Source organism: Zonotrichia albicollis, chromosome 20 (genome assembly GCF_047830755.1).
Source record: "Zonotrichia albicollis isolate bZonAlb1 chromosome 20, bZonAlb1.hap1, whole genome shotgun sequence".
In the NCBI taxonomy this organism is placed as follows: domain Eukaryota; kingdom Metazoa; phylum Chordata; class Aves; order Passeriformes; family Passerellidae; genus Zonotrichia; species Zonotrichia albicollis.
The window spans coordinates 10,206,577-10,223,566 of NC_133838.1; the positions used below are offsets into that span (position 1 = coordinate 10,206,577).

Consider the following 16,990-nt stretch of genomic DNA (forward strand, 5'->3'; position numbering starts at 1 on the left):
TGGGATGCCGAGGGAGGAGGGTTGGGGAAACAAGGCATGGCCTGGATGTCTGGGTAAGGACAGAGCCTGAGGGCAGCCAGTGCTGCAGGCCTGGTGTTGAATAAACATTGATATTCAGGAGTGCTTTTAATGCCCTGCAGTGTCCACAGCCACGTCCTGCAACGACCCAGGAATCCCCCAGAACGGGAGCCGGAGCGGGGACAGCCGGGAGGCCGGGGACTCCATCACCTTCCAGTGCAACCCCGGCTACACCCTGCAAGGGGAGGCCCAGATCACCTGTGTGCAGATCCAGAACAGGTTCTTCTGGCAGCCAGACCCTCCCACCTGCACAGGTACGGGCACAGAGCCGTGGTCTGGGCACAGGGACACAGATCTGAGCCCATGGACACACAGTCCTGTCCTGGCACAGGGACACAGATCTGAATCCATGGACACAGGGCCCTGTCCTGGCACAGGGACACAGATCTGAATCCAAGGACACACAGTCCTGTCCTGGCACAGGGACACAGATCCATGGTCTGGGCACAGGGACACAGATCTGTGACCTGAATCCATGGACACAGGGCCCTGTCCTGGCACGGGGACACTGATCTGTGACCTGAACCCATGGACACAGATCCATGACCTGAATCCATGGACACAGGGCCATGTTCTGGGCACAGGGACACAGATCTGTGACGTGAATCCATGGACACAAGGTCCTGTCCTGGCACAGGGACACAGATCTGTGACCTGGGCACACACAGATCTGTGACCTGAGCACAGGGACACAGGGCCCTGTCCTAAATCTATGGACACAGGGCCCTGCCCTGGCACATGGACCCATCCATGACCTGAATCCATGGACAGATCCCTGTCCTGAATCTGTGGACACAGATCCATGACCTGAATCTATGGGTACAGATCCATTATCTGAGCACATGGACACAGGTCTGTCATCTGAATCCATGGACACAGATCCATGATCTGAGCCCAGGGATGCAGATCCATGTCCTGGGCACATGGACACAGATCCCTGCGCTAAATCTGTGGGCACAGATCCATGTTTTAAATCCATGGACACAGATCTGTGACCTGAATTCATGGACACAGATCCATGACCTGAATCCATGGACACAGGGCCGTGTCCTGGGCACAGGGACACAGATCCATGTTCTGAGCCCAGGGACACAGATCCATGTTCTAAACCCATGGACACAGATCCCTGTCCTGAATCCATGGACACAGATTCACATCCTGAACTCATGGACACAGATCCATCCTGAACCCCGTTGAAAAATTTCACCCCACACATCTTAAAAAATTAAGAAATATTTTTTTAAAAATATCCTTCAGGTCTCCAGAGCTGTAATTAAAAAAGCTGATTTTCTAACACTTCAAATTGTACTTCAAATTATACTTCAGTTGTTTATAGGTTTTTTTTTTACCAGCCAATTTTAATATGAAGTGACAAAGGATTTGGAGGAATAATCAGTGAAATATCAGTAACTGGGGGAGAGGCAGCTTGGTTGGAGCTAAACTGCGTAAATTCAGTGTTAAATTTAGGGTTGATTTGCAATATTTAGCATTTCAGATGCATTTTCCCCTCTTTGTGGCACCACTGTGAAACAATCCAGGCTGGGAGAGCCCCAGGAGGTTTGGGCCATTTGAAGTCTGCATCCCTCCCAGTCCCAGGCAGCACTGGCTGGGTCCAGCTCCTGCTTAAAACCCTTGGAGACTCTGGGTGGGATTTTCAAAGGAATCCGAGGGTGTTGAACACTTGTCTCCCTCAGGCTTTTCAAAACTGAGTCCTTAGATTTCAGTTTCTGCAGAGTTTTCCCCTGATGTTACAGTATGGAGGGGAAGGCACCCTTGGGGTTAAAATTGAGATGAATGGGCACAGAAGAGATGCTGGTGTGCTCTTCCAAGGCATTTTTGGGGGGAGTTTCAACCAAATTTTCCATATCTGTGCTGTGGTTTCCAGAAGGATAACATTTCTCCATTTTTGGACTTGAAAAAGCTCTCTAATCCCTACTATGGCATTTCTAGACCAGCCCCACTGGGTTTTACCTGATATTTTTCTTTATCAAAGCCCAGAGGACAATCCCACATGCTCACTCCTTCATGGAAAATGTTTCCAAGATTTATCCCATCCTTTTTGTTCCATCCCAGCTCATTTCCCACTCTTTATCTGCTCTCAGACCCCCTTCCTTTCACCCCAAATACGTGAGGGCCGATCTGAGAAACCTCAGAGCCCTCACAAAGAGCCTGCATAATAAAAAAACTGACAGGAAAAATATCAGTCATGTTTTGCCACGGTGAGAAACACGAGCAGGCACTTTGAGCCTTAAAAAAGCAATAATTGATTTTTCAATCAGCTTGGCATTTAATGTGCTGGGAAGTGGAGTAAACACGACGGAGCCATTTAGGCCCGGACGTGTTTTCACCTCGTTACGGGCGAGCAGGCCTTGACAGGGACTTCCATAAATGCAGCAGAAAAGTGGAATTTCTCCCTCTCTCTCCCTCCTGGCTCTTCACTTATGGATTTTAGGAAGTCCTGGTGGCATCCAGAGATCTTTGTGGTGTTTGGCAGAGCCCTCACCTGGCAGAGCCACCACAACCTCATATCACACATGAGCCTCAGGGTCACTTCCCACCAAAATACCCCACAAGGATTCTGTGCTGTCTCAATCCCCCCTGTCTGTCACATCTCCTTTATTTTATTCCATTCCTGCTTCCCATTTGCTGTTTTGGAAATCTGTGTGCTCCAAATTGTGAAAAACGCCAATCACTTGTTTTTAAAATTTTAATCGTTTAATAGTAATAAAATGGTTATTAAAAATAGTAATACAATTAGAATTAATTAATATTAACTCTATTCTGTATAATAATTATTAATATTAATAATAATTTGGACAATTTGAATTAGGACAATATGAGACAATAAATACAAAGAGTTACAGATGTCCAGGTACCTTTTCTGGGCAGCTTGAGCCTGGAAAAGGACACAGTTAACAAACAATTAACCCTTAAAAAAAAATAACCAGTTGCATATTCATACACCTCATACATGATGCATAAATTCCATTCAAATACAGGATTCTGTCTGGGCAGTGTCAGCTCCTTCCTCTGAATCCTAACAGCACCTTTGAGGTGGGAAGAAGTTCATTTCTTTTGATAAGAGGGAAATAAATTCTTTTTTTCTGAAAGATTTAGGTATCCTGTGGCTGCTATCTTGCTGCAAGTCCTTTCTCTAAAAAAAGTATCCTACATAGCATCGTTTCTATTTTAACACTTTGTTATAACCTGTAACTATATTTAACACACTACTTAAGAGAATTAATCCAGCATTACTTCCTAACACAACACATATAATATTCATTTGAATATTTGCGAAAAGCCAATCATAAAATACACATTTTTCCACAAGAGGCTCACCCTGGGTGGTTTTCCTGCAGCTCCGTGTGGCGGGATCCTGACGGGCCCGGCTGGGGTGATCCTGTCCCCGCAGTACCCGGAGCCGTATCCCCCGGGGAAGGAGTGTGACTGGAAGCTGACAGTGTCCCCTGACTATGTCATTGCCCTGGTGTTCAGCGTGTGAGTACACAGGGGTTTGGTGCCATGGCCTTGGGGAGGGGACGTGTGGTTTGGTGCTATGGCCTGTTGCCTTCTGACACAAGGCAGGCGGCCTGGTTTCAGGAAACAGCATGGCGACCCCCTTCCCCGGGGTCGCTCGGTGCTGTGGTGTGTTCTTAAGTTCGTTAGTTTGCTCCCCCCATTTTCTGTATTACTTCCTGCTGCTACCCTGCCAGTTATGTTGCTATGGAAATGAAACTGCTCCTCCCTTGGTTTCTCTTATAAAGTGAAAGTTGTTTCCTCCTTGGGGTCAGTCAATCACTCTTTTTCTCCTCCCAGGTTTCGAGAATTTTCTTTTCTCTGGGAGGTATGGTTGGCTGTAGCCCTGGAGCCCCTCCTATGATTTATAACAGTTGGTTACTTTGGTATATCAGTTATGTTTCGTACCTCCAAATATGTATTTCTATTGGATAGCCGGGTTTCCCTGCCTTCTTCCCCCCTTTTCCCTTAAAACCCTCTCCCGCCCCTTGTTCGGGGCCATTTGCTGGGTGTTTCCCCTCCTTTGTTGGTTCTTCTGTAATAAACCGACAGTTTACCCCCAGCAAGTGGTCGCCTCCTGATTCGTCTCTCACCGCGCTGCTCCGAGCTATCCCCCAGCTCAGCCCGAGGCCAAGACGCCGAGGGGGGCTGTTTTCTGATGCACAGGGGCCCTGGCCTTCGCCCCTCACCAGATAGCCGGATTCCAGGGCCGTTCACGCCCCCGCGCAGCTCGGGCCTAAGAAACACACGGACACCAACATGGTGGAGGATCAAAGGCCTTTATTCTCTCTTCTCGTGGGGTTTTATAGTCTAAGGGGCTTCTACGTCAGGTGAGGGTCTGTCCTTACCATCTATGGTTAGTAGGGGTGGAAAGTTACCTGGGCAAGTGGAAAATTACCGGAATCCGGTTCAGGGGGCTACATTCTATGTTAATTTTCTTATCTAAGGGGACAGGGGCCCTGTCTTCCCGTAACATCACGAGATCTTCCGAGCTCCAGGCCCTATCTGCTACAATGGCCACAGAGAGGGGAGGGAGGGTCTGACTGTGGATGTCTGAACTCTGCAAAGGAACCAACCCAAAGCTGATGGAGCTGTCCCATGCCCTTGGATAATCTGTTCCCAGACATTTTTTAGGGAGGAGATCCTCTTATTCCAGCTGCAGTTCCTCTTTGATAGGCAGAACATTGTCACATATTTTCTGGAAAAATCCCTTCTCTCAGGATTCTTTTTCTGGGAAGCTGAGAAGCCTCAGAGAAAAAGGGAAACAATTCTTATCTCATTGCGTCTCCTGTGTTTTGCTCCTTTGGAATGTGTTTGGAGAGTGTTTACCCACAGGTGATTGTTTCATTGGATTCTGCTGTGAGTTGTTTTCACTCTTTGGCCAGTCACGGCCAAGCTGTGTCAGGACTCTGGAAAGAGTCAAGAGTTTTTATTATCTCTTTAGCCTTCTATATTCTTTAGTATAGTTTAGTATAGCATTCTTTAATATTATACAGTATAATGAAATAATAAATTAGCCTTCTGAGAACATGGAGTCATATTCATCATTCCTTCCACCCCACAAATAAATAGAACATGATGTGGCACAGCCCAGCAATATCTGCAGCAGCTCCAGCTCAGGCTCTGTCCCTTGACTCCATCCCCACTCCTGGATCCCTCAGACATGGATGGGGGCAGAATTTCCTCTGCCTGGCAGGATTTTGGAGCAGGAGCAGCCAATCCCTGCCCTGAGCTTCCACATCCCAGAACATCAACCCCACATTCTCCAGGGACATGTCCTGACCCCAAGCTCTCCTCCTTTGCTTTTGCAGCTTCAGCCTGGAGCCTGGCTACGATTTCCTGCACATCTACGACGGGCCTGACTCGCTGAGCCCCCTGATTGGGAGTTTTTATGGCTCCCAGCTGCCAGAGAGGATCGAGAGCAGCAGCAACAGCCTTTTCCTGGCGTTCCGGAGCGACGCCTCCGTCAGCAACACTGGCTTCGTCATCGAGTACACAGGTGAGGGGCTCAGCAGCTACCTGGGGCTTTCCCTCTGCTTATTCCCACATGATTCCACTTGTTGGAACAACTGGAGAGGCTCTAGATGCTGTGGAAAACTCCTTCCAGGGGGAATTATTGTGTTTTGGCATCCCCAAAGCAGAGGGTGGAGAAAGGGAGGAGAAGAGGAAAGGAGTGAAACAGGAAAAGAGGAAAAGTGCTCAAAAGTGTCCAAAATTTGTGCATCAAGACCCCACCAGCAGCTGCATGGGGTTTTCCCTCTGCTTATTCCCACATTATTCCACCTCATTAGAACAAGTAGAGAGGCTCTTGATGCTGTGGGAAACTCCTTCCAGGGGGAATTCTGGTGTTTTGGCTCACCCAAAGCAGAGGGTGGAAAAAGGGAGATGAAGAGGAATGGAGTGAAACTGGAAAAGTGGTGCTCAAAGTGTCCAAAATTTGTGCATCAAGACCCCACCAGCAGCTACCTGGGGCTCTGCTTATTCCCACATTATTCCACTTGTTGGAACAACTGGAGAGGCTCTAGGTGCTGTGGAAAACTCCTTCCAAGGGGAATTATTGTGTTTTGGCATCCCCAAAGCAGAGGGTGGAGAAAGAGAGGTGAAGAGGAAAGGAGTGAAACTGGAAAAGAGAAAAAGTGGTGCTCAAAGTGTCCAAAATCTGTGCATCAAGAGCCCACCAGCAGCTACCTGGGGCTCTCCCTCTGCTTATTCCCACATTATTCCACCTCATTGGAACAAGTAGAGAGGCCCTAGATGCTGTGGAAAACTCCTTCCAGGGGGAATTATTGTGTTTTGGCATCCCCAAAGCAGAGGGTGGAGAAAGAGAGGTGAAGAGGAAAGGAGTGAAACAGGAAAAGAGAAAAAGTGGTGCTCAAAGTGTCCAAAATTTGTGCATCAAGACCCCACCAGCAGCTACCTGGGGCTCTGCTTATTCCCACGTTATTCCACCTCATTGGAACAAGTGGAGAGGCTCTAGGTGCTGTGGAAAACTCCTTCCAGGGGGAATTCTGGTGTTTTGGCGCTCCCAAAAGCCGAGTGTGGAGAAGGGGAGGGAGAATCCCTCTTGTCCAAAGCAGTGGGAAGAGAGAGGGAGGTACAGAGGAATGAAAAAGGAAAAGAGAAAAAGTGGTGCTCAAAAATGTCCGGAATTTCTGCATCAAGACCCCACCAGCAGCTACCTGGGCCTCAGATTATTCCACCTCTTTGGAGCAAGTGGAGAGGCTCTAGGTGCTGTGGAAAACTCCTTCCAAGGGGAATTATTGTGTTTTGGCATCCCTGAGGCAGAGGGTGGAGAAAGAGAGGTGAAGAGGAAAGGAGTGAAACTGGAAAAGTGGTGCTCAAAGTGTCCAAAATTTGTGCATCAAGACCCCACCAGCAGCTACCTGGGGCTCTGCTTATTCCCACATTATTCCACCTCATTGGAGCAAGTGGAGAGGCTCTAGATGCTGTGGAAAACTCCTTCCAAGGGGAATTATTGTGTTTTGGCATCCCCAAAGCAGAGGGTGGAGAAAGAGAGGTGAAGAGGAAAGGAGTGAAACAGGAAAAGAGAAAAAGTGGTGCTCAAAGTGTCCAAAATTTGTGCATCAAGATCCCACCAGCAGCTACCTGGGGCTTTCCCTCTGCTTATTCCCACATGATTCCACCTCTTTGGAACAAGTGGAGAGGCTCTAGGTGCTGTGGAAAACTCCTTCCGGGGGGAATTCTGGTGTTTTGGCATCCCCAAAGCAGAGGGTGGAGAAAGAGAGGTGAAGAGGAAAGGAGTGAAACAGGAAAAGAGAAAAAGTGGTGCTCAAAGTGTCCAAAATTTGTGCATCAAGACCCCACCAGCAGCTGCCTGGGGCTCTGCTTATTCCCACATTATTCCACCTCATTGGAGCAACTGGAGAGGCTCTAGGTGCTGTGGAAAACTCCTTCCAGGGGGAATTCTGGTGTTTTGGCATCCCCAAAGCAGAGGGTGGAGAAAGGGAGGGAGTCCCTCTTTCCCAAAGCTGTGGGAGGAGAAGAGGAAAGGAGTGAAACAGGAAAAGTGCTCAAAAGTGTCCAAAATTTGTGCATCAAGACTCCACCAGCAGCTACCTGGGACTTTCACTCTGCTTATTCACTCTGCTTATTGTTATTATTATTTCTCTGCTATATCTCCACTTTGGAACAAGTGGAGAGGTTCTAGATGTTGTAGAAAACTCCTTCCAGGGGGAATTCTGGTCTTCTGGCACCCCCAAAAGCTGAGGGGGGAGAAATGAAGGAAGAGAGTCCCTCCTGCCCAAAGCAGTGGGAGTAGAGAGGGAGGTGAAGAGGAATGAAACAGGAAAAGAGGAAAAGTGATGCTTAAAACTGTCTAAAATTTGTGCATCAAGGCCCCACTGTGCCTGTAGAACCCAAGATTTCAGGATTTAAAGGCTGAGGATACAAATGTGTGATGGGCAGTGGGGGTTGAGCAATCTGTGGCTTCCAAACCAGGGAATTGATGCTCTGAGGAAAAAGAAAATCCCATCTTTTTGTGCCCCATTCATTTGGATCACCTGGTGCAGCTGCTGTGGACAGGAAACCGTGGGATCATCTGATTTTTCATGCAGAGAAGCAAAAGCCAAACCTGTGGGCTTTACAGTTTCCTGTTTCTCCTTTCCACACCTTCCCCAAAATCTGAGAGCCCCTGATTTAATGCTTAAGCACACTTGAATTGTTCCCAGAGCCACTGCTCTCAGAAAAGCCCTTGTCTTTAATGAGCAATTTCCAAATGACAAAAGAGCAGGATTAATCAAAGCCTCTAATTATATTGCAGGCAGGGAAAAAAAAAATTAAAGAAAAGAAAAACCCCCCAAAAAAAAGCTGTTAGAAGAAGGAAAAAAATATCTTAAGTCCTGACAGCTCTGTAGTGTTCTCTGGAGTTTTTATGTGGAAATGGGATTTTAAACTCTGCAGGGCAGAGAATTTTTCAGTCTCTGCCTGCCAGGAGGGTGGAGCAAGGTGGGGTTCGGCCTCTGCTCCCAGGGAACAGGGACAGGGTGAGAGGGATCAGCCTCAAGTTGTGCCAGGGGAGGCTCAGGTTGGAAATCAGCAGGAATTTCTGCATGGAAAAGGTGTCAGGCCTTGGAAAGGGTGGAATCCTCACCCCTGGTGGTGTCCAGGAATAAATGAAAAAATTCCAGACTGGTTGGGGTTGGAAAGGACCTTAAAACCCATCCATGGGCAGGGACACCTTCCACCATCCCAAATTGCTCCAGTTCCATCCAGCCTGGCCTTGGACACTTCAGGGATGGGAAATCCAGGATTTCTCAGTGGCAGATGGAGATTTCTCCCCATCTCAAATATGATTGGTCCTTGTGGCTGGTGACAAGGTGGGGATGGGTCACAGCTTGGACTCGATGGTCCTGAAGGGAATTTCCAGCCTCAGCAATCCTGGGGGTGGTGTGAAATCAAAGTTTTGATTTGGATTATGCTCATTCAAGACCCCACTGAGCCCAGGAGAACCCAGATTTCAGGATTTAAAGGCTGAGGATAGAAACGTGTGATGGGCAGAGGGGGATCCCCAGTCTGTGGCTCCCAAAAAAGAGAGGTTGGGTGGGAACTGGAGCCTCCCTTCTCCCAGAATCCAAACCAAATCCCAAATCCACACCCTGCAAATGGTGCCAGTACTTGTGAAAATCCCACACATTCCCAGGTGAAAAAAAATCCTAAAAAAAATCCTATTTCACTGGTCAAAACAGCAGAGGAATAAAAATCCTGGGAATTTTATTTTTTTACATTTTTTAATACTTTTTTTTTTTTTTAATTTTATCTCTTTCCCTGCAGAGAACCCGCGCGAGTCCTGCTTTGACCCAGGCTCCATCAAGAATGGCACCAGGGTGGGCACAGACCTGAAGCTGGGCTCCACCATCACCTTCTACTGTGATGGGGGCTACGACATCGAGGGGGGCCCCACCCTCACCTGTGTGATGGGAGGGGATGGGAAACCCACCTGGAACAAGCCACGCCCCACCTGTACAGGTAAATCCCACAGGGAGGGGCTGGGGGCGGGATCTGCCCAGAGCTGGACCCCTCAGTGCATCCCCCATGGAAAAATGGGGGTTAATTCACAGGGGATTTCTCAGTTTTTCTATAATTTTTTAGGGGTTTTTCAGGGGTTTAACAGTTCTTCTTTTAATAGGAAAAGCTGATTTTTGGGAGTTTTTTTGAGGTTTTTTTGGAGACAGGAAAATGGACGTGGCTCTTTCAGTGCCTGACACAGGGCAGGAATCAGGAATCCTCTTAAACCCTGGCTAAACCTGATCCTTGCTAATCCAAACCCTCAATCTTGGGTGTTCCTGAGCAGGGACAGAGCTCAGTGACAAAACAAGGGAAAAACCCTTTTCCTTTTCTGACTTCACCCCACCTGTACAGGAAAATCCCACAAGGAGGGGCTGAGGGGAGGATCTGCCCAGAGCTGGACCCCTCAGTGCACCCCCCATGGAAAAATGGGGGTTAATTCACAGGGGATTTCTCAGTTTTTCTATAATTTTTTAGGGGTTTTTCAGGGGTTTAACAGTTTTTCTTTTAATAGAAAAGCTGATTTTTGGGAGTTTTCTTGAGGTTTTTTTTGGAGACAGGAAAATGGATGTGGCTGATTCAGTGCCTGGCACAGGGCAGGAGTCAGGAATCCTCTTAAACCCTGGCTAAACCTGATCCTTGCTAATCCAAACCCTCAATCTTGGGTGTTCCTGAGCAGGGACAGAGCTCAGTGACAAAACAAGGGAAAAAAACCTTTTCCTTTTCTGACTTCACCCCACCTGTACAGGTAAATCCCACAAGGAGGGGCTGAGGGGAGGATCTGCCCAGAGCTGGACCCCTCAGTGCATCCCCCATGGAAAAATGGGGGTTAATTCAGAGTTAATTATAATTTTCTATAATTTTTAGTGGTTTTACCAGGAATTAGTTTTCATTGTTTTTCAGGGGTTTAACAGCTCTTCTTCTAATAGGAAGAGCTGATTTTGGGGAGTTTTCTTGAGGTTTTTTTTGGAGACAGGAAAATGGACGTGGCTGATTCAGTGCCTGGCCCAGGGCAGGAATCAGGAATCCTCTTAAACCCTGGCTAAACCTGATCCTTGCTAATCCAAACCCTCAATCTTGGGTGTTCCTGAGCAGGTGTAGAGTTTAGTGATAAAACAAGGGGTTTTTCCTTAGGGTTTCTCTATGTTTTTTTGTTTTCTTTTCTGACTCCGTGGTTTGCAGTCAGACTTGAGCTGAGAAGGGAATCAAAAGGCAGCTGGTGGGGAGTAGGAGTGAAATCCCTAATTTGGGAAGGTTTTGACAGGGAAAACTGAGGAAAGGTGGCAAAAGGAGCTCATCCCCAGCTGTGAGTGGGGAACAGAGCAAATCTCACATTAATTGGTGGTTTGATAACTCCAGCACAAACTCAGGGTGGGATAAACCTGATTTTTCCAATGAGAACTTTCAGGGAACAGCGCCTGGAGCAGGGGATGGTGGCTGGGGACATTTCCAGGCTCCAGGGATGCTCCATGACCCTTTTCCCTTGCAGCTCCCTGTGGAGGGCAGTACACAGGCTCAGATGGAGTCGTCCTGTCCCCAAATTATCCCCAAAACTACACCAGTGGCCAGGTGTGCCTGTACTCCATCGTCGTGCCCAAGGACTATGGTACCATGCTTGGAATTTTTATGGGATTCTCTTCTTATTTGTTGGGTTTTTCTAATGATAATTTTTATAAGTTCATCCAGAACTGGAGATCAGGTAGATGGGAGAGTAGCAGGAGGTGCTGCTGGGTGCTCTTTGTGCTGGAGTCAGAGAAAATTCTGGATTTGTTCAATTTCATCCATTGCAGCTAATCAATAATTATTGTCCCTCAGTGGAATTTTGAACCTCGTGTTCAGTAGGTAGGGGAAGGGGATGAGTCATAGAAAATTCCCAGTGGGCTGGGAATCAGTGGGAAAATGTTGAGTTAATGAAACCAGGGGAGGCTGGTGATGCCTCTGGAATTTGGGATAAATAAAAGGCTCCCATTTTTCCAGGCTGGAATAAAGGCAGCTGAAACACAGGACAGAGGTGGTGCTGGGAAAACAGATCCCAGTTTGGAATGCTGGGGGTCCTGGGCAGGGCCAGGGCTTGGACTGGATGGTCCTTGGGGTCTGGCTCAGGGATTCTGGGGTTCCATGAAAATGCCTTGGCCCCATAGGCTGGGTGTGGAGGGTGGTGTAGGGACACCAATGGGGTGGCAATGGGGTGACAGTGGGGACAGCACTGGGATTGAGTGGGGATGATGGTGTAATGACACTGGGGACAGCAGTGTGGTGGCACTGGGGACAGCAGTGGGACAGTAGTATGGTGGCACTGGGGACAGCAGCATGGTGATGCTGGGGACAGCAGCGAGACAGCAGTGTGGTGGCAGTGTGGTGACATTGGGGACAGCAATATGGGGATGCCAGTGTGGTGGCACTGGGAACAGCAGCGTGGTGGCACTGGGGACAGCAGTGGGATGGCATTGGGCACAGCAGTGTGATGACACTGGGGACAGCAGCGTGGTGGCACTGGGGACAGCAGTGTGGTGACACTGGGGACAGCAGCGTGGTGGCACTGGGGACAGCAGTGGGATGGCAGTGTGATGACACTGGGGACAGCAGCATGGTGATGCTGAGGACAGCAGTGTGGTGGCACTGAGGACAGCAGTGTGATGCCAGTGTGATGACATTGGGCACAGCAGCGTGGTGGCACTGGGCACAGCAGTGTGGTGACACTGGGGACAGCAGCGTGGTGGCACTGGGGACAGCAGTGGGATGGCATTGGGCACAGCAGTGTGGTGACACTGGGGACAGCAGTGTGGTGGCACTGGGGACAGCAGTGTGGTGGCACTGGGGACAGCAGTGTGATGGCAGTGTGATGACACTGGGGACAGCAGCATGGTGATGCTGGGGACAGCAGTGGGATGGCATTGGGCACAGCAGTGTGGTGACACTGGGCACAGCAGTGTGGTGGCACTGGGGACAGCAGCGTGGTGGCACTGGGGACAGCAGTGGGATGGCATTGGGCACAGCAGTGTGGTGACACTGGGCACAGCAGTGTGGTGGCACTGGGGACAGCAGCGTGGTGGCACTGGGGACAGCAGTGGCCGGTGCCAGCCCTGTCCCTGTCCCTGTCCCTGTCCCCACAGTGCTCTTCGGGCAGTTTGCCTTTTTCCAGACGGCGCTCAATGACGTGGTGGAGGTGCACGACGGCCCCACGGAGCTCTCCCGGCTGCTCAGCTCCCTCTCAGGCTCTCACTCAGGTAGGGAGCAGCTCCCTGTCCCTGTCCCTGCTGGGGACAGCAGCTGTGGCACAGCTGTCACCCAACACCTGCTCCCTGTGGCTCGTTCCTTCACCTCTGTGTCTCTCCTGTTTTCCCTCCTCCCCATCCAGGGGAATCTTTGCCATTGGCCACCACCAACCAGATCCTCATCAAATTCAGCTCCAAGGGTCAATCCACAGCCAAAGGCTTTCATTTTGTCTACCAAGGTGAGTTCAGGTGTGTTCTGGAAGTGTCCTCGGGTCATTCCCAGGTGTGTCCTGAGCTGCTTTTGGTGTCTGGGGGTTCTGAGCAGGGAAAATCACCGGGAATTAGGATTCCTTTGGGAGCAGAGCTCTGGCAGGGCTGCTCTGGGCGCTTTGTATTCTGCCCTTTCATTCCCACTCAGCCTGAACCCTGCACATCCCAGGATTACCAGCACCCCCATCCCGCCGTCCTGCCCGCAGTCACACAGGGAATTTGGAGATTTATCCCCCAGCAATTCTCCCCAGTGGCATTTTTAGCACTTTTGCTGGGTGTAAGCAGCTGAAATCCCGTCTGGCAGCTCGGAAATCCTCCCTGTGTGCGTGTCACAGGCTCGGGGCTGTCACACTGCTGCCCCTTGATCCCTTCAGTAACAGCTTTGTGCTGCACTGGGCGAGAACAACTCGGGGATTTTATGGGAGTAAATAGCAAATGATGCATGGAACAGTGGGGAAGCAGAAGGGATTTCTCACCCACGTGCTCCCTGGAGTTATCTGTGGGAACATCCAGGCTTGTGCTGCAAAGAGGGGACAGACACTGGCACGACCTGAGCCTTCTGCAGGGGTGAAGCAAAGCATGGTTTGGATTTTGGAGTAGTTCGAGGTCTGTTCTCTTGAATTCCTGCCTAATGAGTGTGAAACAGCCGTGGCTGTGATTGTAATCTTCAAAGAGCTCAGCAGAACAAAGGTTTTGATGAAAGCAGGGAAGGTTTGCTCCTCCCTCCTGCAAGAGCTGCATGGGAAGCAAGGGGAAAAGGGCGATCCTGATTTGGATCTGCCTGGCCAGACTCTAATTAGCTAAACACTCATAAATTTAAAGCAACTCAGAGGAAAATATTAATTGAATTCTTCCTTGGCAATAGACTTGGGGTTTTTTTTGATGAGTTTTTCTCCTCACTTATCTGCCAGACTCATTCCTGTCTTTGTAATTCTCAGTATTCAATAGGAAAATCAATAATTTTAGCACCATCACAACTTAAATCCCCCTTTTCTCTCTTTTCCAAAGATTTTTCCCCATTTGCCGTTCCTCCAGGGCCATGAGCTGAGGAACCCAAGGGTTCCCCACAGAGGCTCCTGCATTTGGTAACAAAACAATTTTTTGGGAAACCACTGCCAAATCCTTTGGTTCCCCTGGGTAAAAACAACCTTTTGGTGTGGGAAAAGTTCTCTGGAGGGAGAACTGGATAAATGGGGGGGTTCTGGATGTCCCAGCTGCTTTTGTTTCAGGTATAGAATCATTAAATCATTAAAGTTAGAAAAAACCTCCAAGATCTTCAAGTCCAACCTTCATCCAGGTGCCCCCATGCCCACCCAGCTGTGTTACCAAGTGCCACCTCCACTCGGTCTGGCATGGAGCCACTTGAACTCAGATCACCTGAACTGGTAGAACTGGGAGTGAAATGTTCTTTTTTTCTCTTCTCAGTGGTCATGCTTGGGTTCAGCCCACCTTTGGGGTTTAGGTGCTTTGGGATTTAGGAATGATCAGTCAATGGTCATGCTTGGATTCAGGCATTCTTTAGGATTTAAATACTTCAGGGTTTAGGAGTAATCACTCAATGGTCATGCCTGGATTAAGCCAATCTTTAGGATTTAGGTATAATCAGTCAACGGTCATGATTGGATTCGACCAATTTTTGGGATTTAGATACAATCAGTCAATGGTCATGCTTGTATTAAGCCAATCTTTGGGATTTAAATAAAATCAAGCTGTGGTTATGCTTGGATTCATCCTCTCTTTGTGGTTTAGATACTTTGGGGTTTTAGATACAATCAGTCAGTGGCCAAGTTTGGATTCAGCCCTTCCTTGGGGCTTAGGTACAATTGGTCAATGCTCATGTTTGGATTCAGCCCTGATACTTTAGATTTTAGGTACAACAGTCAATGGCCAGGTTTGGATTCAGCCTTTGCTTGGGGTTTAGATACAATCAGTCAGTGGCCAAGTTTGGATTTATCTTCTCCTTGAGATTTAGATACTTTGGGGTTTAGGTACTATCAGCCAATGATCATGTTTGGATTCAGCCCCAATACTTTAGATTTTTAGGAACAATCAGTCAATGGCCAAGTTTAGATTCAGCCCCTCCTTGGGATTTAGGTACAATCAGTCAATGGCCAAGTTTGGATTCAGCCACTCTTTGGGGTTTACATAAATCAGTCAATGGCCAAGTTTGGATTCAGCCCCTCATTGGAGTTTAAATACTTTGAGATTTAGGTACAATCAGTCAATGGCCAAGTTTGAATTCAGCCCTTCCTTTGGATTTAGATACTTTGGGGTTTAGGTACAATCAGCCAATGGCCATGTTTGGATTCAACCCCCTTGGGATTTAAGTACAGTCAGTCAATGGTCATGTTTGGATTCAGCCCCACTTTGGGATTTAGATAAATCAGCCAATGGCCAAGTTTGGATTCAACCCCCTTGGGATTTAAGTACAATCAGTCAATGGTTGTGTTTGGATTCAGCCCCTCTTTGGGATTTAAATAAATCAGCCAATGGCCAAGTTTGGATTCAGCCACCCTTTGGGATTTAAACACTTTATGGTTTAGGTACAATCATTCAATAATCATGTTTGGATTCACCCCTGACACTTCAGGCTTTTAGGTGCAATCACTCAACAGTCAAGTCTGCACCCAACACCTCCCAGCATTCAGACACTCAGTAATTCCGGTGTAAAACTTCCAAATCTTGTTTTCACCTTCTCTTCTCATCTCCCTGCCAGTTCTGCGTTCTTTTATGGAGGAGGAGGAATTTGATGGGCTGTTGGTTTGTCCAGTGTCATTGGACAAGTGGCACTGTCACCCTCCAATCCACTTTTGGAAATCTATAAATGTTAGAGCCAGAAATTAAAAGCTCTCTTTTTACCTAACCGTGTTTTTTTGCCTGTGTCCTCCCCCGTGTGCCAGCCGTGCCCCGCACCAGCGCCACGCAGTGCAGCTCGGTGCCGGAGCCGCGGCACGGCCGGCGCCTGGGCAGCGACTTCGCCGTGGGCGCGCTGGTGCGCTTCGAGTGCAGCCCCGGCTACAGCCTCAGGGGCTCCCCTGCCATCCAGTGCCTGGCCATGCCCGGGGCCCTGGCCCAGTGGAACTCCTCCGTCCCCACCTGCGTCGGTAGGTGCCACCTTGGTTTGTTAAAGTTTTCCTGAGTTTTCTGATGTTGCGTTCTTGTCGTGCGTTATCTGTAAATAACTCATTGTTCTGCGTTATTTTATGGAAGAGGGGAAATTTGATGGGCTGTTGGTTTGTCCAGTGGCATTGGACAAGTGGCATTGTCACCCTCCAATCCACTGTCACTTTTGGAAATCTATAAATGTTAGAAATTAAAAGCTCTCTTTTTACCTTGAAAAGAGCAGCGTGCCTGCAGCGTTTTATTTCAAGAGGAGAAATCTGATGGGCTGTTGGTTTGTCCAGTGTCATTGGAGAGGTGGCACTTTTACCCTTCAATCCACTGTCACATTTGGAAATTTATAAATGTTAGAGTTAGAAATTAAAAGATCTCTTTTTAGCTTAAAAAGAGTTTTTTAAAGTTTTCCTGAGTTTTCTGATGGTTGCGTTCTTGTCGTGCGTTATCTGTAAATAACTCATTGTTCTGCGTTGTTTTATGGAAGAGGGGAAATTTTATGGGCTGTTGGTTTGTCCAGTGTCATTGGACAAGTGGCATTGTCACCCTCCAATCCACTTTTGGAAATCTATAAATGTTAGAAATTAAAAGATCTCTTTTTACCTTGAAAAGAGCAGCGTGTCCGCAGCGTTTTATTTCAAGAGGAGAAATCTGATGGGCTGTTGGTTTGTCCAGTGTCATTGGACAAGTGGCATTGTCACCCTCCAATCCACTGTCACATTTGGAAATTTATAAATAATAGAGTTAGAAATTAAAAGCTCTCTTTTTACCTT

General features: G+C 48.3%; 1 protein-coding gene across 2 annotated transcripts in view; it reads left to right on the forward strand.

Annotated features, from left to right (window-relative positions):
- CSMD2 (CUB and Sushi multiple domains 2) overlaps positions 1 to 16,990 on the forward strand; it is a 326,447-nt gene that overhangs the window by 244,388 nt on the left and 65,069 nt on the right. For both annotated transcript variants that reach the window (XM_074555673.1, XM_074555674.1), the window contains 8 exons: positions 141 to 332; positions 3,438 to 3,576; positions 5,406 to 5,593; positions 9,385 to 9,579; positions 11,108 to 11,224; positions 12,732 to 12,845; positions 12,977 to 13,072; positions 16,004 to 16,207. In XM_074555673.1, coding sequence (XP_074411774.1) covers positions 141 to 332; positions 3,438 to 3,576; positions 5,406 to 5,593; positions 9,385 to 9,579; positions 11,108 to 11,224; positions 12,732 to 12,845; positions 12,977 to 13,072; positions 16,004 to 16,207 — 1,245 coding nt within the window. The remainder of the gene's footprint in view (positions 1 to 140; positions 333 to 3,437; positions 3,577 to 5,405; positions 5,594 to 9,384; positions 9,580 to 11,107; positions 11,225 to 12,731; positions 12,846 to 12,976; positions 13,073 to 16,003; positions 16,208 to 16,990) is intronic.